The sequence below is a fragment of the Microtus oregoni genome, unplaced genomic scaffold (assembly GCF_018167655.1).
Source record: "Microtus oregoni isolate MIOR12 unplaced genomic scaffold, Mior012 000008F_ref0000371, whole genome shotgun sequence".
NCBI lineage: Eukaryota > Metazoa > Chordata > Mammalia > Rodentia > Cricetidae > Microtus > Microtus oregoni.
The window spans coordinates 47254438-47280501 of NW_024543067.1; the positions used below are offsets into that span (position 1 = coordinate 47254438).

Here is a 26064-nt window from a genome sequence, read left to right on the forward strand (position 1 = left end):
AGCTCAGGACACCTCACCCAAAGCGGGCCCTCCAAGAGGTCAGCTTCCTGGTCACATTTCCCTGGGACACCCAAAGGCTGTGCTCTCATGGTCTTCCCGACAGCAAACCCTGCCATGTTTGCTCACTCTCCAGCTTCGAGAGAGGTCTCTCTGCCATCAGAACAGTTGGTCAGTGTCAAGGGCAGAGTGTCCAAAGGCCTGCATTTTGTCTGAGACTATAGCAGGGTGTGGAGGGGACAAGGAAGCAAAAGCAGGATTTGACATGCAACTCTGGTCTCACCAGCCTCCAACCATTTACCAGGACCGTGTTCTCTCCATTTTCCCCAAAATACAGTTGTTATTTTTTTTCCAGCTGTCTTTATCTCACCATCTCCCTCTGCTTTGCCCTTCCCTTCCAAATGGTCTATTTCTTCCTTTAGAATGTCACCTATCTCCTTAACCACATTCCTGTCAATTCTTAGAACTTGATTTGCAGTACTGATCATCGCCCAGACAAGGCGCTGGAACTCCAAGAGCAGACTGGGTGGGGCGAATCCTCCAGGGCCTGGGGTGGAAGGAGAAGGATGAGAAATGGGTTTCCTCTCTGCAGCAGTGTGCTGCTTAGCAGCCTCCCCTGCTTGAAAGGGGTGAACATTTCATGGCAACCTTCTCGGGGCTGTGTGGAGGTGACACGGTGGCGTCTGAAGGGCCCGAAGGGAGACTCGTTCTTCTGGGATTTGTTGCCAGGGTTGCAGCTTGAGGGCTGACTCACCCAGGGAGGGCTGGGTACAAGCCAAGGATCAATGGAAAGACTCTAGGGTCATACACGCTGCCCTTGGCTCTGCCAGCTCAGCCTGCTGGGGACCTGCCAGGACTCACTAGGCAGGCAGAGCTCAGCTCAGGGAGTCAAGAATATTTTGCAAAGTTACCTAGGCTTTTTTTTTTTTCCCTACTGGGACAAGGATACATTTTCTTCCTACAGATATATCACAAAGCAAACTGTCCTTGCTCCTCATCAAAAGTCAAAAAAGTTAGGAAAGTGCCATTTCCTTCTCTAGAAAGCTTAGTCACATGCACAAGCAGGTCTGTCTGCTCCGGGAGGCAGCCTGCATGGGTACTGGTCTCTGTGTTACCTTGACTGTTCTTCTGAGGCTCCAGGCCTGGTTGCCCAGTGGAACCCAGCCCCTTTCTGTTTCCTCCATTTACTGAGCCCTCTCCCTGAAACCAGCCCTCAGGACCTTTACCTTAGATAAGTCCTACCAGCAATTGCTGCAATGGAAACCAGAGAGCAAACAAAAATTACCCTCAAGAAGATAAACATGTTATGAGCAATTTTACAAAGTTGTTACAGTGATCCGTTAAGCTTAGGCATTGACCCAAGCCCCTCAGTGCCCTTTCCAGGCCTCTGGTACTTCACAGATTCTTGTAGATTCATCCGGCCTTTCCCAGAATCCCTAATTGCTGAAGCTCTGTGTAAACCTCTCTGTCCTCACCAGAAAACCTAAAGGGGCTGCCAAACTAATGGTGAAATTATTCCCCACGGTCTTGCTCAACCAGAGAGTCAAAAAGACAAAGCCATCTATTTCTGATCCCAAACTAAAATTAGATAGCCACCAACATCTCAACCATTGCTGTCCCTAGAAGTCAAAAGGCTATAGCCCCAGGCATCATAAAGCATGGTTCAATCTTCACTTCCCTCTCTATACATAGGAAATAAGACTTTCTGGATGCTTTTTAAGATGGTTGGGTTTCTTCTTCACACTGCAGCCTCTTGTGATACGGTCCCTTTGCTTTCTGGCCTGGGCTCCACCTCCTGCTACTCTGAGATTTTTTACTGGGTTGTGTGGGGCAGCTACTGCCACTGCTGTCTCCATCACCCCGCCATAGCCCGAAGAATGTATCCATGGATGAGCTCCAGTGACAGAGACTAGATGCAAGTTTTAAATACATCCAACTTTATTAGGGGTAGGTTGCTGTCCCCTCAGCAGCCAGCTCTCATGTATACACAGTATACACACTCAGCTAGTCCCCCAGACCCTCTCATCCTTCTGCAGTACACAAAATGCAAAAGAAACAAGCGCAAAGGGGAGGGACGCTCCCAACAACAGTGCCTAGAGTCTCCAAGGACTGACTTCCAAGCCGGACTCCTTCCAACCCCTCCCCAACATGATGAGGTCCATAAGAGGGTGTTTGGGGTCTAAATCCTCCAATCAGTGCACACAGTAGGCAAAGGAGGGTAGGGGATCCCGAACCCAAAGTCTTATTGGTCCATATCCCAGGGAAGAAGTTCCTGGAGCCCCCAGAATGTTCTTCTCTTGTAGGCATGGGACATCATTTTGACTTTTTATTCCTCCACAAGAAACCTATGCCTTGACCTCATCTCTGCTCAGCACGGGTTGACAGAAAATGTTCAAAGGCAAGACAACCTTCCCAAGTTGTCTCCGTCATACTTCTTTTAAAAAGAAGAAATTTTAAAACGAAAATAAAAACTCTTGTGAGGGAAAAGAGCATAGACACCTGGCATGCGCAATAACAAGAGTGGCCCTCCCTCCTTGGAAGAACTTGTAACATAGCTGGCAGCAATTCTGCTCCATTGGAGGCCGGTCACCTCAAGGAGGGCACCTCATTTCCCACCCACCCGTACCCCTAACCCTTTCTGCACATCCAGCACCACCTCTACTCATCGGGATAGACTGCTCCAAGCACAGGGCACTATGCTGTCACCAGCTAGCAAGGCTCCCCTCCAGTCTCAGGCCCCGGGGTCCTTTTGTCACTACAGCTCTTAGGCACTCCTTGCTTCCCCTCATGCTGTCCTTCAGTAGCCCAGTCTCAGAGGCTTGCATGCTCTTCACCCACTAGGAGCTTTATCCAAGGTCTCCAGCCTAGAGATTGACCAGGGTTAGAATAACTCCCTAGAGCAGTGGTTCTCAACCTTCCTAAGGCTGGGACCCTTTAATACAGTTCAGGTTGTGACCCCCCCCAACCATAAAATTATTTCCATTGTTACTTCACAGCTGTAATTGTGCTAGTGTTGTGAATCGTAATGCAAATACCTGCTATGCAGGATATTAATATGTGTCCCCCGTGAAAAGGTCACTCCATCCCCAAAGGGTTTGCAACCTGCAAGTTGAGAACCACTGCCCTAGAGGCTAAACTGGCCGCTGGCCAGTATGTAGATTTTGACTACTAAGGAACATGTCAAAGAACTGACACGGGACCCCCCTCCCCTGCAGTTAAAACAAGGGTTTTGGTCTTATCTCCATCAGATCCTCCACTGAGGTCCTAGACATGCTGCCTATTCTTTGAAGGTACCCTATATACACTGGAGCTTCCAGATCTTCCAGAAGTACCCTGCTATAAGAAACACCTGGATTCCTATTTCCCTGACATGTCTACAAGAATGACAAATGGGTCTCCAGTAGTTCTGCTGATGGCTTCCAGTGTCCCTGGGTCAGGGCTTTGATTCTTAGTGTTTCCAAGAAAAAAAAAAACTGATCCTAAGGAACCTGAAGAAAAAGACACTCCACCTCACTTTGTCTTCGTATTCAGAGCCCCAGCAGATAGCCAGGACGTGGGAACCGGGAAGTCATGCGCATACTCATCTCTATGGGAAGATCCAGCTATGAAGATGGTAGCTGAGTGTGGTAGAAGCATCGAGTTACTTCTCTCCTACAGAGCATGATCTGAGGTAGCACACAATGAGCCCCATTGACCTACAAGAAAAAGTGAAGGCTTGGAAATGCAATGTAGCATACCCACAGGAGACAGCAGGAGCTGCCAGGGAAGAAGGCTCACTTGCCAGCATCTCAGCCTCCCAAGCACACCTGCTCCTCTCAATGGGTACAGGGCTATGGTCACTGTGGAAGTTCCCTGGGGCCATGAAGCATCTTCGTCATTGGCCTCACTTGTATATTCCTCTCAAGATGACAAAGGCAACAGAATTTCTTTTCCCCATCCCAGAGTGATGTCATCCCTAAAGCCAGATCCCAAAGCTCAGCACCTACCCATCCTCACCCCAGTGAGAGCATTACCTTCTAGCGCTCTCGTATTCCCGGCTTCAGCCACCAAATCATTTCCCCTTTTAAGTGGCAGCGTCTGTTTGCAATACATGCTCTCTTGACCAAGAAGAGGGTCCTGCCGTTTCTCTGGCTGCCCACAAAGCATGAGGGGGCACATCAGTGCTACCTCCTGCTGATCTAATGCCCTGGTCATCCAGGTTGCACAGTCCTAGTCTTTCATGGAGTGTCACAAAGGAAGAAGAACAAACATGGAACTCCCTGTACACACCCACCTTTTCCCAAACAGGAAAGTTGCACCCAAATGAACCCAACCTCATTCATTGTCCCTTTGGCTTCTAGTAACTCCTGAAAAATTTTGCTGCTAGGTCCACATCAGTCAAAAAGAAAGAAGGCCGAAAGCACCATGAGACCCCTGCCATGTCCAGGGATAGCTCAGAGCTCCTGGGATCACCTGAGGGTGCCAAACTGCAGGCCACGGCTCTTCCGGCAGCCTGTGGCCTCCATTGGGGATGGGGGTAGCAAGGTCCCTGAAGTTCTGCCTAGAAGGCACCCAACTTCCAGGTTCCTCGGAAGCAGGGCTTCAGCACCTTCTGCCCAGCACCCATTTGTCGAAGCCTCTCCGAGCCACAACTGGGCCCCGAGGAGCAGGGCATGAGGTAGACTATGCATTAGTTAGCTTCCCCCTACCCAGTCCAAGGAAGAAGGAACCTCTCGCCCAGACCCATGGTCCTCGTTCTGGATGTGAGTGACACTGTGACACAGGCCACTGGCCACCGTCCTCTGCTCCAGCTGACCGCAGCACCAGCACAACAGCGGGTGAAGAATTAAGGAGTAGAAGGGACAGTCCCCCTCAGCAGGGTCTCAAGACACAGAAGTCCAATTCTTGGGGCTTACGGCGTAGGTCACACTGATCCCGAGCCAGCAGCCTACCTCCGTGGCCCATGCACTTGAGCGGACGCCTCTTAAATCCGCGGCCACAGCTCTTAGAACAGGGTGACCAGTTGCCGAGTTCCCAGGTTGGGCAGGGTTCTCCACAGGCTCGTTTCTCCACGGGTCGATGGGCTGCGTCGCAAGCAGAGGCTCCTCGCTGCCCCGGAGAGCCCCGACAGTCCACTGCTCGCTTCTGTAGGCCACTGCCACAGCTCACGGAGCAAGGCCCCCAGCTGCCTGCCACCCAGCGTGCAGGAGGCCTGTTGTCTGGCTGCTCCACTTGGTTGGAAAGGCTGAGAACACTGTTGCGCAGCACTGGGGAACTCCGAGGGTCCTTGGGGCGAGGGGATTTGTCCTCCCGAGGTTCTTTGGGCAGATAGAAGGAGTAGCGCACCCGGGGTGGTGTCATCTTCCCCACGGACAGGACCTCCACGGTCAGTGGCTCCAGGATGGGTCGAGAAGCCTGGAGGCTCTCTACCGCGGTGCCAGTGCCACTGTACCGCAGCAGGCTGCCCTTTACCGCCAGGTCCCGTTCTACAGCAGACACCACGAAGTGTCCATTGAGCAAGTATTTGCCTTGGCTATTCTTCAGAGCCAGGTAGTTGTCATCCCCAATGAGCCCCTTGTAGCCACGCTGGCGGATGTCAATGCTGGAGGCACCCGCAGGGATGGCCACTACAAAATTGTAGCCATGCCTAGAGTAAAGAGATTATAAATTACACAGATGCTTGAGCCAATTAATATCCTTTATCCCCTTCAAAGTAATAAACGATTGTGGGTTTGGAATACATCACAAAAATGGTGGCAGAGGGTAAGGCTGCTTAACCACCACCATCCAGGGCTCAAGGAGTTAGAAAGCTGAAAGCCGGACTCGGTTAAGCTGAATGTCAGGCTATAAGACCTAGTAACCTTTTTGTCCTTCAGTAAACTTGTCTTTTGGGTGGATTCAAAGTATAATAAAAACACAAGTTTGAGGCTTAGAAAGAACCACTCGGCCTTGTGTTGCTGTTGATCTTGGATATGTCTCAGCATCTCTAAGACTGCTTCCTCATCCGTGGAAAAATAGAGCTCATAACCACACATACCACAGAACTGTCCCAGGATAAAGAAGCCCACAGAACATCAACCACAGAGCAGAGCACCTGACACAGAGGACTCCCTAGGCATCGGTTCCTTGGAGGAGAACGGAGAGGGTGTTAGGGTACAGTGTTCAAGTCCAAGGTTGGTTATTGGATGCAGTCAGAGTAAAGACCTTGGAGTAGGGGTTAGGAATTGGGCCTTGATTCAGATACTAACTCCCTTTAAGTAAGACAGTTAGTTGATCTGGGTTCCTGCGTCCTCATCCACACAGGGTGAGTTAAGGTAGATGCTTTCTCGGGCTCCACCCAGTTCCTCCTACACCTCCTACACCTTGCTGCATGTCCTGCAGAAAAGCAGCTTCAGAAACTGCATCAGCAACAACTGAGCTCTGAGAAACAGAGCTGGGGGCTTCCCTGTGCATCACCCCTAGGGGCTCAATGGAGGATATCATGTCCACAGGGGACAGTCCACCTCGAGGAGGGCCATCTGGTCTTTCTATCTTCAGCACTCGGACCCATGAACTTTTAGGCTAACCACACATACTGCTCCCAACTGAGATCTCCAGGGCACCGCTCACCCTGTTTCTCCAAGAACATAGGTTGGGACTTCCACAGGAGGGTGTGGTCAACCTCATAAAGCTCCAGCTGCTGAGCTGCAGACACTGGAGTTTGAACTAAAAGAAACTAATTATGGGGCACATTTCCCTGGAAACAGAGGCTCCACTCATTCTCTTCTCAATGCAACCCCCTGGGCCAGGACTCCAAGTCCACAAGAGCATGGTGGCCCTCACACACCACCTCTTTTCCCTAGAGAACATGCCATAAACATTTATTATATACCAGGTACTGCACTAACTTTTTAAAATTAAGTTCCTTAGTCCTCATGAGACTGAATATGAAATTCATCTACAAATAGGTCTCGGGAAATCTGAAGAATAAATCACTTGCCCGAGGTCAGGCAGAAATCAAGGAACTGAGATTTGAAAACGCCTCTGTCCTTGTCTTGGTTGGGGTTACTATTGCTGTGGTGAAGCACCCTGTGTAATGATTGTTCTGTCTCTTTAAGAGACAAGCCATGCCCACTCCCTCCCCCACCCGCTGCATTTTTAATTTTTCCATTACACCCTGAGCAAAAGCAGTTAGAGGAGGTGGGGGGGGTGGCTTAGGCTTCCACATCACTGTTCATCATTGAAGGAATTCAGGACAGGAACTCAAATGGGACAGGAACCTGGAGGCAGGAGCTGATGCAGAGGCCATGGAGAATGCTGCTTACTGACGTGCTGGGCTTGCTGTCTTAGAAACCAGGCCCATCAGCCCAGGTGTGGCACCACCTACATGGGCTGGGCTCACCCCTATCAGTCATTAAGAAAATGTCATAGAGGCTTGCCTACGGCCTGATCTTATGGGAGCATTTTCTCAGCTGAGGCTCCCTCCTCTTTGATAACCCTAACCTGAATCAAGTTGAAACAAAACAAGCCAGCACAATCCAGCTCTAGAATGCTATATGGAACCTTACAACATTTCCATCTCCCTGAGTCTCAACTCCTGTTGGGGTGTGTCTTCATGCATTCACCTTGGAATTCATCCGTGTTTGCTGGCTGAATGATACATGGACACACGGACAGATACATAGATGGATTATCAGCCCAAAAAGAGAAATAATACAGCCATTCTAACATTTGCTCTGCTCTAACCCTAGCTTTCAACACGTAATTCCACCCCACCCGGCCACAGCTCCGTTCCTCTTGCCGGTACCCTCCAGGACTCAGAACTTACATGGGCTTGGTGAAAAGTCCCGTGACCCTCTTGCAGCTCTTGTTGTCTCCACCACACACCCCGCATTTGTCAAACTTCTTCTTGGAGCCCAGGTTCCCGTCGCAGCCAGCCTTGATGCACTTGCCTTGGACACAGACCGAGGTGGAGTCGGGAGTACACAGTGTGCCGTCCACCACCTGCAGCATCCCCAGAGAAAAAAAGACAGGGCCAGCTCAGTGTGGTGCTCCTCTAAAGACCAGACTCTGCCTCTGCCTCTTGTCCCTGCAAACTCACCTTAGGCGCTAACACGTAGAAGTAGCCAGTGCCATTGGCTCGGCAGATGAGCTTGCATTTGTCACGTGGTGACACGCCCGAGTACTTGGGTACCCATGCGACAGCCAAGGTGAGCCGGTTGGTGCTATGATTGTAGCCATTGAAAGCTTCACATTGCTCCTCCCGGAAGCTCTTGCCAGAGGCTGAACAGGAAGAAAGCACATAAAGGAAGCTAAAAGAAGGAGCCAAGGAAGGTACAGAAGACGGTATCCCTCCCAGAGGAGCCCAAATAAAATCCCTCTGCCATGTGATAGTCATCCCTACCTCCAAATAGTAAAGCAGCCTGGAATCAAAAGGCACAGTGCACAGTAAGACATCCCATAAGCAATGGACCACCTTCTCCAGCATCTAGCCTCAAATTCCCTTTATAACAGGTGTCCTAAATATTTTTTGGATGATGAAACCCTTCAGCAGCCTATTAAATCTCTTCTCATTACTTTGTTAAATGCATTATACAAATCACATCATTTACCAATTCTATTGATAAGAAACTATCAATATACTTTGAAACATACTTCTGGCATGTGTGCTCTTTGTAATGCACCAAAAAATGCTCAAAAAAAATGCTCAATGATGACTCAAATAACTGCTATGATTTTGAGGTCAGGATGAACATAATGGCGTCTTGAGAATTCTTCCACACTTAACGTACCCTGTAAAAATATTCAGAGTTCCAACTAATGACAAAGGCACCGGTACTTATGCTGCTGTTGTCCCTTACTGCCCAAGGGAAGAAAATAGCGAATTTTAGATGGAAAGGTGAATTTAAAAGCACTGAGTTGGGCATGGTGGTGCGTGCCTTTAATTTCAGATCTCTTTAGGCAGATCTTTGTGATATATAATAAGTCAGAGGTATATAATAAGATATATATATAATTATTATGTATAATAAGCCAGAGATATATAATAAGACTCTGTCTCAAAAAAAGAAAAGGGCTAAATTTCTAATTCGAAGAGAGACTAAGCTTTAGATAGAAGCATCACTGGAAATTAGAATAAATATTTCCCACTGACTTCATGGACCCTGGATTCCTGCTTACAAGATAGGCTAGTGAGTGATAAAGTATGAAGACTTCTAGAGGCCCATCCCTGGAGCCAGTTAGCCTTCATCTAAGCAGCTAGAAGAAAACACCCTTGCCAGAGTTGGACAGCTAATGGAATGATGCCAAGGGGAGTCTGCACCGGACTCATTGTGGGCTCTTTCCTGGAAACTGAGATCTTGATTGCAAGATTTGTGACCAACAGTCACCTGCAGGCACAGGGCCCAGAGGCCCAGGCTGCTGCTGTCCTGTGTCTCACCTGAGCTGGGGCAGGGCTCCAGGTTGCAAGATCGGTATTTCACTCTCACTCCCTCGCAGTACTTTCCCCCGTTGGCAGGGGTAGGGTTGCTGCACTGCCTCCGGGCCAGCTGCACGCCCCCACCGCAGGTGCGAGAGCAGGGACCATACGGCTCCCACTTGGCCCAAGAGCCGTCCACCTGTGTGGAAGAGCAGGTTAAACTCCAGCAGGCTCAGTTGCCACACCCAGCCCCTCACCCACAGAAGCTCCCAGTAAAACCTATCAGTTCCCAGCCCACCTCACTAGAATGAAGTCCACTTTGTATCATGAGATTACAAAAAAAGATAAGCTAACAGTCTGTATGTTCAAGACCCACCCAACACTTAAACTGATTCATCAGCAAACACCAACTGCTCCCAGTTAGAAACGAGTTCTGGGAAGAGGCATCGTAGGCTGTGAAGCCAGTGACAGAGTTACAGCTGCATGGGCCAGCGCCACAGGAGTGGGCTTAGCTGGTAGCCAAACCTTCTTGGGTTTCATACTTCACCTGCATGAAATGAGGCCAGAAACATTCCAATCTGAGGTTGCATGAAAGATTCAAATTGGGTGGCATGTATGAAAGCCCCTGGTCTACCTCCACGAAGGATTTCAAAGTCTTCCCTGCCTGCATTAGTGTGTCTATAGTCTCCAAACCTTGGGCAGGTGCAACCAATAGCCAAGTCAATACACAATGTTGCCACGGGTGTTGGAACATTTTTAGGTGTAAATGGTCTACCATTCTGACTTTCTACCAAACCAGAATGATTTTGACCTCCGTCAGGACTGCCTTTGAGAAAGTTCAAGGCACCACGTGTACCAGCAATGCTAACATTTGTGCCCAGAGACAACATGGGTTAGAGAGAATGAAGCAACCCTAAGCCACTGTTCAGCTCTGGGATAAATTACAGTGAGTTTGTTGTTCTCATTAGTTCATTTAAGAGGACAGAGGATTTCTAATCTTCATTGTGTTATTTGTAGGATGATGGCAGAAAGGCTTCTCACTCCCTGCACACATGTCAGATGAGCATAGAGAAGCACATGCGTTGGGAGCACAGCTGTCACTCACAGAGCATCCATAGATGCTGAACCACATGGCCCTACGCAGAAACTGCTTACATGAAGTTCAAACAGTCCATCCTTCATGTTCTGAGAGTCATCTCTGTGCCTACCCTTCTGTCATCTGAGCTTCTCTGAAGCCTGCATGTGGTAGCCTTCTACATGTGGGTAGCCCCTCACTAGTATGCTCTCTCTAAAGTCAGCAATGACCATCTAAAAAAACTATACTACACCAAGGCCTTCGTGTCTCAGCTTCTCTACAGTGTCCAGCACTGTAGACAAAATCTACTTGAGAGAATTTTTTCCACCTATTTGTACAAAAACTTTCACTGTGCACCTGCCATTCATCCATTCGTTCACTAAATATTTGCTGACTTCCTACTATATACGTGGCACTAGGTGCAGCAAGTCCCTGCCCTGAAAGCTGCAACAACCCAGTGAGGGGAAGACAGACAATAAAAACAAGTTGGAGTTTCTGTGTATCTGAGGAGGCAGTAGTGCTAACAAGAGCCTTTGTGAGGTCGACTGCTCCATGTAAGAGGCTGCTGGGTTCTCAGATATGCATCTGCCTCAAAGAATTATGGGTATGAGTCAGGTGGGTATTATAGGAAGAGTATTCCAAGCCTGGTGAGTAAGAGATGTGGCCAAGAAAGGGTGCATGGAGGGCCAGCAGAGTGAGCAGAAAACTAGAAGTGGGCAATAGAGGCAGACACTACGCTGTCTCCTTCCAGGCTAAGTATGAAGGTCCTGTGGGGTGCAAGCAGAAAAGCGGCAAAACCTAACTCCTGTTTTAAAAGGAATCCCACTGGCTGCTCTGTTTGTCACAGTCTGTAAGATCAGAAATGCAGAGAGCAGATGTGGAGAAACTGCCAAATTCCAGGGAAGAGGGAATGTGGCCTGGAACGGTTTGACAGCAAGGAAGTAGAGAGAAATGAGGTTCTCGGTCGATTATGAATGCAGGGTCAATGGGAATTGCTGAGCTATCAGATGTTAAGTGTATAAGCAAATGGGTTTTGGCATAAACAAGTGGAAGGTGCGGTTGCCAAGGCAGGTTTAGGGGATGTGGTGAGGAGCCCAGTTTTATGGCTGCCATGTTTAAAATGTTTATCAGGTGTCCGCACGGACTTGCCAAGATTCACTTAAACACAGAAGTAGTTCAGAGCTAGAGACGCGGCTCAGAGGCACACAACTTATCTGGTATGGACCCAAGGTTGACCTTGGTCCTCCACATGCACTATTGGCCCGTTTGAGTTTCCAAGGTTTTTATTTAAACTGAGACCAAGGAGCACAATTGTCAATTTTACTCCAGCCATGTTCATCAACACAGGCACACATGAGGAGAGTGAACAGGACTGAACCAAGGAGGTGACTAATCTAAGAAATCATGACACATAGAGATGGGGCAAGGGGATCAAAGAGATTTTTAGCAATGGGTTGCAGTCCCTCAGCAGCACAGGGAAGAAGGGGGGCATGAGAAGGAAAACAAAGAAAGGCCGCTGTATGAGTGACTATAGGTCCAGACTGAAGAGTTTCTGGAATTCAAATCCTAGACGGAAAAAAATGCAAGGATGGGACACCGTGGTCAGATGGCTGCTATAAGCGGGAAAGCAGAAGGACTCCCTCAAGGCTGCAGGCATTTATAGGACAAGTCATTGGTAATGGCTGATCAAAGTACTGTCCCCCATGAAGGGACAGGTTTCAGCTCACGGGATGGTGAAGTGGCCACTCAGTAAAGTAGCTGAGACGATAGTGGAAAGACTGTATCCTGGCAATGTTGCCTGCATCCAACATGCTCTGGATTCCTCTTCACGAGAGAAGAAGCCGATCATGACACACCTGTCCTCAGAATCTTCCAGTCTGAGCTCATCAGCTTGGCCATCAAGTCAATACAGCCTTCCTCCCAAACTGTCTACCTAAATGTATAGCAAACAAGCCTGCTGCCGCCATCTTTCCCTCAGACCACGTCTGGCCTTGCTCCTGCTACCCACCAACATCCTGCTGCCCCCCCCCCCAAGCTTTCCTCCTCCTCAAAGTTTCCTCAGGGGCGTCCAATTGCTCTTAGTTTCTCGCCCTCGGTTCTCCTATAATGTACTCTTGCCCATCTTTTCCAACACAAAACACATGCCTCTGTCTTGAACTCCAATGACAACTCACACTATACGATGGTCTCTCTGACAGCCTGTGTTGTGTTTTTTTTCTATCTCGAATGTTTCCTAAACCCTTGAACTCAATGGATTTGGCCTAGTAAGTAGCTGAAGGCTTAGTTAAATATATATTCTCAGGTCACAGAAAAGGATTCTAAGAAAATAATTCTGTACCACACCCATTTCCAGACAATGGATGGATTGGGTCTTGGTAAATGCTTATTTGTAATGTTGAATTTTTTGAAGCACTGTACTGTGTCTTCTCCCAGCTACAAACAAGGGTAAGAGAGAGGCAGTCATCTCCAGGGTCAAGGATGGACGTCTTGTTCCTGACTGGGAAAGTACAGATTTCTTTGCTTTCCTAACATGAGACCTAAAGATTATACAGTCAGAGAATATTTTGGTGCTATTGGTCCAGCTTAATTGATATTCTTGTTTACCTCGGGGAAAATTTTTGTTCAATTATATTTCAGCTAAAAAAGAAAAAAAAGAAAGAAAAGGCACAAGTGTAGCTGAGCTCGGGGTGTGTCAGGTGACTGAAGCACACTCAGAGGTTCACCTATTTCATTCCTACACCTGGTTCATCTGTGGGGTCCACTTCCCTGAATACAGAAGTGGTTGATGAGGGAAGAAAGACAGAGTGAGCTTAGACTCATGTTAAGACTTTCAGCCTTATCCCAGAGCATCTCCCTATGCAAGAAAGCCCAGGGCTTGGAGCTGAGAGTCCCAGTCCTACCGAAGGCTTTATCTCGGGCATGCAAAGCCTTATGACATGATTTGGCTTACTATAGTGTTCCTCTGGTCTTTGTGTCAAAAACAAAAAGGACAGGGGACTTGGAAGGTGGCTCAGTGGATAAAGAGCTTGTTATGCAGTTTAGGACCTAAGTTCAGACTTCCAGCACCCACACAAAAGGTGAGTGTAGTGGGTGCCTGTGACTTCAGTGTTACAGAACAGAGCTAGGTGTAACCCATGGGCTCACTAGAAAGTTCTAGATTCAATGAGAAACCCTTTCTCAAACAAAACAAAATAAAATAAAGTGGAAATTCAATTGAGGAAATCTACCTGACATAAATCTCTAACGAATGCACTTGGAAAAGCACACAGATGCATATAAACCCCCCCACACACACATACATACCACATGAAAGAGAGACCACGGACAGAAATGGAGGCAATATGGCATAGTTATAGTGTGACCAGCACCTTCCATAGAAGACCCAGGCCCATCCCTCTCTCAAGCATTCCCTCACATAAGAGCTCACCCGGTACTTATTTGGATTGTGTCGCTCCACGCAGGCCCCCTTGAGGCAGAACTTTCCCTCACCGCAGCTGGTGCCATCTGCCCAGGGGAAGTGGCGGGTCTGGCACACCATCTGCCCCTTGGCCTTGCCAGTGCACCACAACTTTGTACAGTACTGCATATATGGACAGGGTTTAGAGCCCACCCCAAAGGCCAGCTCACACTGCTGGCTCAAACTGTAGCTTGTGCCGGGCAGGTCCTCAGGCAGGGTGATGGGCTTGCTGGGCTGGTCCAGGAGGCAGTCACCTGCATAGATTCAAGGACATTTATTAGGACAAGCCAGAGAAAGTGAGGCCTGGCTGGCTTAGAATCTACATAAAAGGGGGAAAGTGAAGTAAGGGACAACTAGAACAGACCCAAATCAGAGCCCAGTTCTTTGTCATCTTTCAGGTACAAAGACCATCTGAAGAGTTGGCAGAACACTGCCACCAAGGACAGCAGTGAAGGATTTCCCGCTCAGCCCTCCTCCTTTCTGTCTCCTGGCTTACCATGCCCACTGTCCAGGAAGTCAGTGATGATAGCAGCACTGCAGGCTGACCAGGGATTGGCACGATCGATTTGGATGAGCGTTGGAGACATCATGTGGTTGGCTCTGAGCTTCCCGAACACCTCCTCGCACACCTTCACGTTGTCATGAGGCATGTTGAACACATGGCCTGTGGGATGAAACAAGAGGACTCAGGAGACAAGAGTAAAGGCTTGAGAACAGGTAGGAGGAGCACAAGAGGAAATGAGAGAAGCAAGAAAACCCTATGATGGTTTTTAAGTTGGTTACTGTCACCTATTCATTGTCTTCTTTGTGATGTCTTACAGACTAACTTGTATCTTGTAGGACACAAGCTTGTATCTCTTATCTCCTCCATCAGGTTGTGAGTCAGGTAAGGACAGCAGTGTTACCTTGTCCTTAAGGTATTCCCCACCAAAGTATCCAAGTGTCAATGGGGCTACAGCAATCAGAAAAAAATTAAAGCCAATGTCAAGGCAGATGCTGGCCCCAAGAAAGGATTCCTAGAGCTCCAATATATGAGAAATCAAATATAAGCATTCCCTCTCCCACCAAAACACCCAGCACAAGTCCAGATCAAGCCCAGAGGCACCTTCCCTCTGCCTCAGTCTTACCCAGCTCATGGGCAGTGGTGAAGGCTGAGGGAAGCCCATCGTCCTCGATGACAGAGCAGCTTCTCTTGGGATCACACATGGTCCCCACATCAGCCATGCCCAAGGTATCACAAGTGGTAGCCCCGCATAGGTCCTGCCAGGTGGAGGAGAAGCAAAGCCAGGCTAAAGTTAAAGATGGTAACAGAAGGGGCCCAAAGAAAAGAAAGGGCCTCCTACAGGCCTTGCCGCTGCCATCCAGCCCCAGCGTCTTTCAGCCAGATCTTGCTTGCTAAGGGCTCACGGGGCTGTTCATGGAATGAGCCTAGGCTGAAGGAAGTGGCCCCAAGTAGAAAGCTCTGTGGCTCACTGAGAAGACCATACCCCACACAGGAAAGTACTGTGGGAGGAAATTAGGAGGTACGAAATTAGACCACAAGGGCCACAGCTTTATATATAGAGAAGGTCAGGAAAATAGTGACTCCCACAGTAGGGTGGAGTTCTGATCACAGCTCCCTGAGCCATGTGGGGGTAGAAAGCAGCCACGTTTCCCCATCCACTGGCAGCTCTGAGCCGTCCCTGTCTTTGTTGGGTGACTGCCTTTTGGACAACTATGAATTAAGTTCAGATTCTCAGTCCCAGGCCGGCCAGCCAAGGATCTCCCCCAGTCAGAGACTTGGCTTCCTAGAACTGACAGGAAGCAGAGAGAAGTGGACCTGGGCCACTGTCTACACACAGTTTAATGAGCTACCAAAGCTCAAGGGGAATAGAGGCTGAAGGGCTGCTAGGGATAAAAGATAGAGATCATCACCTAAGTGGGAGGCTCCCTCTTTTTTTTTTTTTTTTTTTTTTTTTTTGTCCTAAAAGCCTGATGCTGCAGAAGCTAGGCCTCCCAGCCACACACTGTATTAGGAAGTATCTCCAGGAGATGTTAAAGAGAAAAAATGGGATTCCGTGGATGGGAATCTCAAAAGCCTTGCTCAATATTATAGGCCATGGATGAATCTAGAAACCCTGAGAACCCAGAAGCTGGGAATGGGAAGTTGTCCAACCTTCATGGACAACTGGTTCCTCTCAGAAGGCGGATGCTAAATCAGTCACACCAACATACTTTTCTTTATATCATTGTCTTTAAAACCTATGGAGATCTGGTCCTCACAATAGTCTTAGGAGGCAGACATATTATCACATTTATTTACAAAAGGTAGACACTAAGGCCCACGATCATAACTAATCATGGCCATGATCCACTAAGAGCCCACACAATGCACGAATATCACATGTATGACCTGATCTAACCCTCACTACAGTCCACTGAATTGAAGACCAGTTATCCCCTCCCACAGACAAAGAAGCTGATGCTTGGTGAGGCTCCAGTAACACAGAAGAGTCACAAACTAAGGATTTGTATGGCTAGGGATTTGGATGTCACAGCCAGTGGCTCAGCAACACTTGAGAATAAGTTGTCCTGCTCTCCTGTGAAAACCAGGAGGTCACGGAGAGCATACATGCAGAGCAGTGCTCAGTTCTGCTCCCTTTGTGCGTCTCTGTCTTTGTCTCTCTGTCTCTGTCTGTCTGTCTGTCTGTCTCTGTGTCTGCATGTATACATATATATATATATGCTGACCTTGGGGGTGGTGGGAAGCAACAGGGTTAGTGGGGCCAGAAGGCAAGAGAGGAAAGTGGTCATAGTACAGAGAGAATCAGCAAAAATTAATCCAGAGCACTCAGAAGTTTACCAGCCGAGCAGTCAACTTGGCTTCCCACACTCAGGTGATAATCACACCTAATGAGTTCACAGATTTTCTGGCCAGAGAAAACCATGAGGGTGACCAGCCTGAACCCAAGGTGCCAGAGTCAGTGACGGGTGCTGTGCATGCTCTACCTTCGTTTTACTGCCTATGTGAATGATGTACCACTTCCCGGAACTTCATAAGAGACCTCAAATTCCCTTCCTTTCCTGGCGCCCTTCCCTTTTCAAAGACTTCGTCTCCCAGAGAGTTCCTCCCTAGAGCCCTAAAAACCTAAGAATCAACCCCTCTCCAAAGATCACAGACAAGCTTGGGACAGGAAGGAATGTGGAAGATAGGAAAGAAATACATAATAATTCTTTTATTTCTTAATATATAACTTAATCCCTTCAGACAAAGGGTTGTGCCAAAGCGCCATATATCTATGGACACTAACGCACAGATCCCAGTGGCTGGAGGTGGTGATCTGAAGATGTCAGCCCTGTGGCTGAAGCCTACAGTCTCTAGGGCAAGCACATTCTGTGGCTTCCAGGCCACCCACACACTTCGGCTGACCTCAAGCAAGAGAGTGGGCACACAGGGATAAGAACCAAGAGATCTAGGTCCCATTGCTAAGTGGCTGTGTGTCTTTGGCCAACTGCCTCTTTTCCTGATGGCTCTGGGGAAGAGCCAGTTCTCAACTAGAACTTGAACCATCCAACGACTTAAGCCTCTTCTCCTCCCTTTTCCAGTCCTAAGTGCTCAGCCCCTTCTGGCCCTGTTGGTTATGACAGGAACACACAGCGTGACCTACTTTTAGAACAGAAAGAACAGTAAGGGGCCTCTAATCTACTGATGCATGCTGAGCAGCGTAACTCAGAGAAACACAGGCTCCTTTCCCCTGCCTATTCCCACACTGCCCCTTCAAAGTGACGGAACCAGAGGAAGAGCTGACATGGATCCTGACTTCCCTGAGGCAGCGTCTACAGCTGGAAGGTCTCTGCAGCAAGGCACATTGCCTCTCTAGAGAGCAGATCCTCCCTACCTCAGATAAGCAACTGTAGGCCCTTCCTGAGCAGGAGCAACCTGGTTTTGTATCAGGAAACCTCAGCTCCATGGATTAAACAAAGGGAACAAGAAAAGCCAGCACAGTCCCTGCGGGGAAGGATGCTGCAGGGAACAGAGGACCCCCTATCACCAGCACCTTCAGGGTGGAAAGACCTGCTGCCAAGGTCAGAAGTTCTGTCCCCCTTCACCCAATCGAGGGAGCAAATGACCCTTCTGGGATTTAGAGCTTAGAACGCCCACAGGCGCTCACAGGGCCCAGGCTTACCTCGTTTATGGCACGGGATGTCTCCACCCCTCGTGAATGAACTCAGACCCACTTGAATTGCTTTAACCTCTTTGGTTCAAGCACCAGTCTCTAAAATATAGACACTGCCCAGTTTCTTTCTGCCCAGAAAATGCAGGCATCTTTCAGCCCAGTCTCTACCTGATTCATTATTTCTGGCAATTGGCCATTTCTCTTACAATCACAGCTGCTTCTCCAGAGGGTCCAAGAATCTTCTTAGCCAAGAACTTGATCCTCCTAGACTCCTCTTTCCTAACTTTTCCTAGTTAAGTTTGGAGCTTTATGTAAATAAGGCTGCACTTTGTGGTGACCAGATACCTCTTTAACAATGTCGTTCACCATGCACAACTGCAACCAAAATCCCCGTCTCGCTGCCTCCCTTGCTCCTCTTCCTCACCTCCTCTGCTGCACACACAGGTACTGAGACACTGTTTCCCAACAACACAGAGAAAAAGGGAAGGGCAGCCACAAAATTCAAGCACGTTAGTTTTATTTTTTTTTTCAATTTGGCAGTGGAAAAATATCTATCTTTTCTTATGTAACCAACACCTGAGCCAGAGCTCCTTGTCAGAACCACATTCCAGTGTCCCTAACCATCACAGAACCTCAGAACCAGCCTCTCACTTTGCAGACAAGCTGAGATTACACACCCAAGGCCATGTTCTGTTAAGTGAAGCTCGGGGTCTTGACTTCATAGCTTTTGACACTCAGACCAACAGTGTGCTCCGAATTGGATCCTGCTAGGAATGATACCATGATCGCCAACAGAAAGCATTAACTGGACCCCTGACTGCTTTCCCGCATGAATCTCACCATACATTTTGTCCATCACAAAACCCATTAGTTTACAATTTCTAATGACAGGTTGGCTTTTCAAGAAGTAAAATCTAGCAATTCAGAGCTTACGCAGCTAAGAAAAATAGATAGGCAGTGAAGCCTGGAAGGTGGGCTATTCCTATTAACAAATGTGGTATCGCATCATCTAAATCCTTCCAAAAGTAGAAAATGTGGTATCGCCATCATCTAAATCCTTCCAGAAATAGAAAACGGTATTACCACAAGAGACTAGAATAGTGGACAGAAATTGCCTCACTGAGGAAGAAGAGAAGCCAACACTTGCAGGAAGGCTGATCCTCTCTAGAAACTGTGCTTCAAGAGAGGCTACTTGTCAACTATATGATGATAGCCAGCAGTTATTGAGTGGCTACAGAGTCCCAGACACTGCAGCAAGAATTTTACCTGGATTACTCAATGAATCCCCCTTTGAAAGAGATACTAAGTTCTGTTTTACAGAAGAGACCCACATAAAGTATGTAGTATCCCAAGGTTGCAGAGAGCCCCAGCTTAGGCAGAGTAGAGCTTCAAACGTAGGGAATGAGTTCTAACAGAATGCCTTATTGCTTCTGAAGTGTGTCTACTCCAAGAATGAAGGTGTAGAAGACACTCACATGGGAAGTGATCACCCCCCCACCCCCAGACCACCAGGTCAAGGCAGTGCTGGTGACCTAGGTGAGGAGAGCCCCAGGGAGAGGGGACTGGCTAGACCAAGTGCTAACAGCAGCATCTGCTGAGGCCATGCTGGTTGAGCAAGCTGCTGGCTCCTCACCGCACACCTGCACTGACACACTGACCCTGGCCCGGCTGTGCACCCTGTCTGCTGACTCCAGGGTGGATTAACGTGCTCCTCGATGGGGCCCCACCTTTCTCTAGGGCAAAGCCTGGCGGCAGAGTGCCAAGAAGAAATGCCAGAAGAAATCGACACTGCAGCCTGACAGCCTAAAAGCTGAATTAATGGTCCCCGGGCAGAGGCAAAGTACCCAAGCACCCAACAGCTTCAGGCAACCCACATTTTCCTCTGAACCTTCCTTCCATGTACTTGATGAACCATCAGATGGATGGGCCTGTGCAGGGGCTACCAAGACAGGAGGTGATGCCTGTCTTAAAGGGATTGGCAAGTGCTGGCACCCACAATCCCCACACATACACAAGAGTATGAATCAGGCAAGTAGGATATGCCTGTAAGGGCAATGGTACAAAATGCTTTAAATCAAGGCTATCCCAAATTTACATTTTGGCAAGGGACCTGTATGTACTCATCCAAGAGCAAGCAACACAGTCAAAGCAACTGCTAAAGTAGCAGAAATGATGGCTGCCACCTTTAGACACCTATGTTAAATGACAAGACAGCTCATGTTCAAAATAGTCGCACACATTGAATATGATGCTACGCCTTCCAAAGATGAGGACAGTGGCGTTCAAATGGCTGACTTACAGTCCGTTGATAGGAAGTTCACGTGCTGAGATTGAAACTCAGCTCTGCCTGACTCCAAGCCAGTTACTCTTTCCACTGTACCATGTGTCCAAGTCAAGGAATCAGGACACAGTGGGAAGAGTGCTGAGGTGTGGAGGGAAGGACACAACCACAGTGAAGTTCAAAGGAAGGTAGAGAGCAAGCCCTAAGGTAGGAGAAATGATCTTAGTTAACTAACTCAGTGGTGGAAAAGAAGGCACGGAACTAGAGAGATGGCTTGGTGGTTACTGCTCTTACTTATTGCTCTTGCAGATGACCTAGATTCAGTTCCCAGCACCCACGGGTGACTCACAACCATCCACAAATCCAGTTTTAGGGGATCGAAAGCTTCTTCTGACCTACAAGGGAAGGAAATAAAAGAAGGGAGGGAGAACAAGAAGGGAGGGAGGGAGGAAGGAAGGAAAAGAGGGAAGGAGGGACGGACGGACAGACGGACAGAAGGCAGGCTAAAGCTGAGGCAGTTGGATCCCATGAGCCCATGCACTCAAACTAGCCTTGGATACATAGGAAGATGCCACACCAAGAAAAAGGATTCCCCACCACCCCATCTTCTGCCACTAATATTAGGCTTACTTATTTGGAGTAGGATAAAAACAAGAGGAGTACTCACTCTATGAGACACGGAACAACTACGTTCCACTGTTCCTCTCTTTCCCCACCTCCCTTTTCTCATTTCAAAAGCAGCAGTGCACTGTCATATTGTGACCAAGAAATGACAATACCAATCGTCAAATGTCCCCTCTCTCCTAATATCTTTCAAAGTCTGACTTCAGAACACAGCCTAATGAAATAAAGACTCCTTCTTGCCATGCTGGGAGGAGGATATAACACACACACCATCATCTACCAGTCACGGCTTTTCGTCTGAACTCTGAAGGCACTGCCCCGCTGCATGCATTTGCTCTATAGAAAACCTTAGGCTCTATTTCCTGAAAGAGGCCACTTTCTACCGTGTAGAAAACACCCCATCCGGTGCCCCACACAGGCTCTGGGAAGATGACTTAGCATTAAGAGCACATACTGCTTTCGCAGATGACTTGAGTTCAGTCCCCAGTCCCCAAGCCAAACTGCTCCAAATCACCTGCCACTCCAGCTCTAGGGGATATCTCACATATCTGACCTCTATAGGCACCTACACTCACATATGCACGTGTGCACGCACACGCACACACACACACACACCATGGTACTGCTCTAGACTGGAAACACAAAATCAGTGCCAGATTTTGTGGTTGGGAGAGGGGAAAGTTCAGAGTCTGAATGAAAAAAAAAAAATAAGGCAGTTGAGTGCCCTTGGATAACCCCAGAAGAGGAAGGAGAAAAGGTTCAAGAAGGGATGGAGGATTCCATGAAATGACTCTAAGCAAAGAAAAATAAAATGAGTGAAAGCAGGAGGAAAACATAAACTACAAGTCATAAAAATGAAAATGAAGTCATGTCAAGAGAGGAAATGTCACAAATAGTGAAGCAGATGGTGGAAGGCGTGAAGGTCATTTACAACACAGAAACAGACTTCTCTCCCTATTCTAGTGCTCCTCGGGGCCAGAAGCCCTTTCTGCACCCAGGCTCTTAGAGAGCATCCTCCACTCCTGGGAAGAGAACACACACGTGCAAGCATGTTGCATGCACACGCACACATGCGCACACACACAGAGAGAGAGAGAGAGAGAGAGAGAGAGGGAGGGAGGGAGGAAGGGAGAGAGAGGGAGAGAGAGGGAGGGGCTGGGGGCTGGGCCTACCTTATTCCTACATACAGCTCCAGTCAGAATAGTATCTAGAAGTCATAGATGCCCAAGTACCAAGAGAATGTATGAGCGGATGGACAAAAGCCATGTTACCACAAAGGGTTACTGAAGCAACAGAGGCACTGAACCTAAAATCAAGGAAGAACTCGGGGTCCACTGAGTCACAGCTGTAAATACCTGGCACTTGCAGCCGGTGCAGCGAGAAGCCAGAGATGTTGTGCTCCTCATAGAAATAAGTGAGGATGACTCTGGCTCGGATCCCGGCAGCTCCTCGCTCCTTCCCTGGGCTGACCTCACCCTGCTGTTATGAGCCCGGAGGCTGGCTGCTTTGCAAAATCAGATGTGCACTCTTTGTCCATGAACTTAGTCTGAATCTTTACAGATACTCTTCCAATTGTCAAAACACTTGTTGTATGATCAATGTATTCTCTCTTCCGGACAGCTAAGGTTCCTGGAGATCACATTTGTCTTGGTCTAGAAAGAATAGCTGTCTGCCCGTGTTCTCATCCAGTACTGTACCTTCCCCAGGGAGACTGGGGGTAGGGGGTGCCTCAGGAATGAGAAGTTCCTAAGACTCTGAGAGTGGAGCAGGCCCCAAAATCTGTGCTGGCAAGGAGTTGGGGGAGGAGCTGTCCATACAAGCATGACACACGTACCTTGATGACGGGCCTGCCAACACAGACTCCCTGCTCTCTCTGTCTTTGCCCTCTACATGCCTAAGAGAAAAGCGGCTCCTAACAGTCACAGCTTGTACACCACCGCTTCTGACCCCAAGTGGTCACGCAGCTTGTACCCATTACACACAGAAGACATGGCCCCCTGAGGGTCTAGCACACCACTGAGAAACAGAAGCTGTCATGCTCCACGCTGTTTGATTGCTTCTTCAAAAAGGCCATCTCCTTCCCATGGCATGGCCTACTTTCCCAGCAGGGGATCTTCTTCTCAGGGGCCGGGTCCAAAACTCAGCCTGAACAACTGGACTGAGGTCTGTGATTCTAGAGCCAGAAAGCGACCTCCACAGGGGCATCTCAGGTAGCAGATGGAACAACAGCTGCTTTCCCCATTAAGAGATCCTGTTCTTGGCCTTTGCTTTCTCTCCCAGAAATCTGACTGCGGAGCTGGTCTGGGTGCAGAAGTTGAGGCTTCTGCTGCAGTTTCCCCATGACTCAAGCAGGGCTTGTCGGGCTGGGCTGTGGCTGCTCAACAGAGCCTCAGTTGGAAGAATGAGCACAAGGAAGCAAAGCTCAGGCCAAAGACCTCCCAAGAGAAACCAGGTGGTGGGAGGAGAAGAGGCTGGGAAAGGAGGAAGTTCCATTGCAGGAAGGGATTAGCTGTGCCAAATGGGTTACTGTGGAAGACTCCAGCTCCAGCTCGTGGGCGCCAGACCAGCTCTAAGTGGCCATTCAGTAACAATGAGAGTTAGCGGCATGGAGGTAACCAAGAACTCTCAACTGTGACCATAATTCCATGATTATATTAATGAAAAAAACAAGAGCACTGCAGGGATTCAAGTCACAGCCCCCGGAATCAAAGAAAGCGGGGCGCTTGGATGACTCTTTCCTCCAGTGTCTGAAGAATTTCAGGACTCCGGATCCTCACAGTGCCCAACTTTTAAGTCAACACTTAGGGCCCTAAACGTTCACCAGTTGACAGCTTCTTGAGACAGAAAGTCAGGTAAAGACATGAGGAAGGCAGGGCTATATTCTCCCACCTGGGTTCATCTCTCTAGTCCCAACTTAGTGTCTTGCCAGCCCTGCAGCTGGAATGTCCAAACGCTCTCGACTATACTCACACACACCACCTTGCAGGGCAAGGGCAGAGCGGGAGCCCTGCCCTCAAGAGAGGGTCTTAGGACTGGAACATGAGCTGTCTTGCCTGCTCTGTCCCTTAGAATACAACTGGGTAAACAGGTCATCATTGCCTACTAACAAGGAGCGGAGAAAATTGGAAGGCAGTTTCCCCAGCTCAATTCTAAGTGAAACTCCACATGAACAGTCCCAGTTCCAAACAGGTTACTAGATTGCAAGCTCAGAATAGTATGGAAGCCACTAGGCAAGGCCCAACAGAGAAGGATTTAGGGAGAGGCAGCAATGGAGTCGATGCCGTATAAGTCTGGCCTTTCACAGCATCCCACAAACTATTCTGTCCCTCTCCATCTCAATCCAGGATCCAAAACCCAAGACGGAGAAAGGATGACATGTTGCCCACTAGAAATGTAGCAGGCGCTGACCTTGAATCACCTTCCAGTACTACACCCAGCAAAAGTAAGCCTGCTAGGAGATGTCAAAAAAATCTTAGCCACCCACATAGGAGAGGCGGAGGTTCCCACTCCCACCATCTACAACACCATCCTCATAGCGCTTCCTATCGACCATGAAGAGGAACTGCAGCTCGGGGGCGGCAACTTCCCGGGTTCCAGCCCCTCAGCGCCTGGTCCAGAAGGCACTGATTGGCTGCATCCAGACAACACCTTCGGAAGAAGGAGACTCTCCTCCAACCTCTCAGAAGCACGTGAGGTGGAGCTTTGGTGAGCTGAGGAGAGGACTCTAATCAGAACTTCCAACGCTAGAATTCGGAAGAAACCAATTTAAAGGAGGTATTGAGGTATTGAGGTATGGGGGCTTTAGAGAGCTAAACACAATGCCCCTAAGAAAATGGGATTGAGTCCTAAGAGGTGACAGATCAACTCACCTGTCTGGTAAAGAGGATGGCTGTGTCCCAGTACTCAGGGTGCTTGTCGCTCACTTTGTTCAGTTTTTTCTGCCAGGCACAGAAGTTGCGTAGAGTCAGGGCTGCGTTGCCTGTGACCTTGGGCCCGGTGTCACGGTCTCCTAGGAGTAACACCTTGACTACAACAATGTTGATAGGGTTGAGGATGCTGGGGTGGCGGTAGAGTCGCGCCGCCGTGGCCAGCAGTGTCAGCAGATAGTGTTCCAAGTCCGCGCCGTGAAACTTGACCATTGACTCGTCTGCCACCACCAGTGTCTCCACGTACCGTGGGATAGACACAAAACGCTTGGCGCGCCCCGACCTGAGCCGGCTGTGACTCTCCCCCACGCCCGTCCGCCGTGGCTTGTAAGGGTCCAGGGCCCTCAGAATGGCGGGGTTCCAGCCCGAGGCCACCCCGCAGCGAGAGGTGGGGTCTCCGGAAGGCCCTACCGGAGCACCCCGGCGCTGGAGAAGGTGTGCGCCCTGGCTGTGACGCTGCGCCGCCGGCGCGCTGGCGTTGGGCAGAGGGCTAATAACGTACTCCGCGCCTCGGTAGCCGAAGGCTCCGCGGAGACCCCCACACAAGCTCACAGCAGCAAAGGAGTCTGGCTCCGCGTTCACGTACCCGGAATAGAAGCACCGTCGCAGGTCTAGAGAGCTTCCAGTGAGCCTTTGGAGGGGGACACCTAGATACTCAGTAGCGAAGGCGGGAGCCAGGAACTGGGCATCCGGCGTCAGGTGTAGGTAAAAGTCCTGCTGGAAAGCTGTGATCTGAAAAATGAGACCCTGATCCCCGGAGTCCTCCGTACCCCTCCTGTAGTAGTGGCGGCCATTGATGTCCGGGTCCCGTCGGATTGGAACGACCACCTCCCACTCTGGCTCGGAGCTGCCAGCAGGTCGCCAGGCGAGAGCCAGGATTGAGATGCCCAGCAGAAGCATGGCGCCGGGCTGCGAACAGCCGCACTCTGGGATGAGACTTAGACCGGCTCCCACGGCAGGCACTGTCCCCTTGTAGCCCACAAACCAACGCCCGGGACAACGGGCAGCTACCAGAAAGCACAGCCAACCAAGTCGTGGAGACTCCTCCCAGAGCTGCAAGCGTGCACAGGGCAGCCCGCGCCTCCTACCTGTTCCTCCCTAAGCAAAACGCGCTCTGGGAGCTCTAAGTACGATCGCTGTCAAGTGCATAGGCGAAAATTTGTCGTGGAGA

The 26064-nt window shown here is 49.2% G+C and overlaps 1 protein-coding gene across 2 annotated transcripts; it reads right to left on the bottom strand.

Annotated features, from left to right (window-relative positions):
* Positions 1–1920: 1920 nt before the first annotated feature.
* Adamts15 (ADAM metallopeptidase with thrombospondin type 1 motif 15) lies at positions 1921–25924 on the bottom strand. Of its 2 annotated transcripts, none has more exons than XM_041657402.1 (8): positions 24837–25924; positions 15033–15165; positions 14402–14569; positions 13876–14159; positions 9395–9572; positions 8057–8238; positions 7784–7959; positions 1921–5623 (listed from the first exon to the last, which is right to left on the bottom strand). In XM_041657402.1, the coding sequence occupies exons 1-8, from the start codon at positions 25791–25793 to the stop codon at positions 4849–4851; spliced, it is 2853 nt and encodes a 950-aa protein (XP_041513336.1). In that variant the 5' UTR covers positions 25794–25924; the 3' UTR covers positions 1921–4848. The 2 variants fall into 2 exon arrangements, with proteins under 2 accessions (XP_041513336.1, XP_041513337.1); XM_041657403.1 differs by lacking the exon at positions 24837–25924 and adding an exon at positions 22323–22891.
* Between the last annotated feature and the right edge of the window lie 140 nt (positions 25925–26064).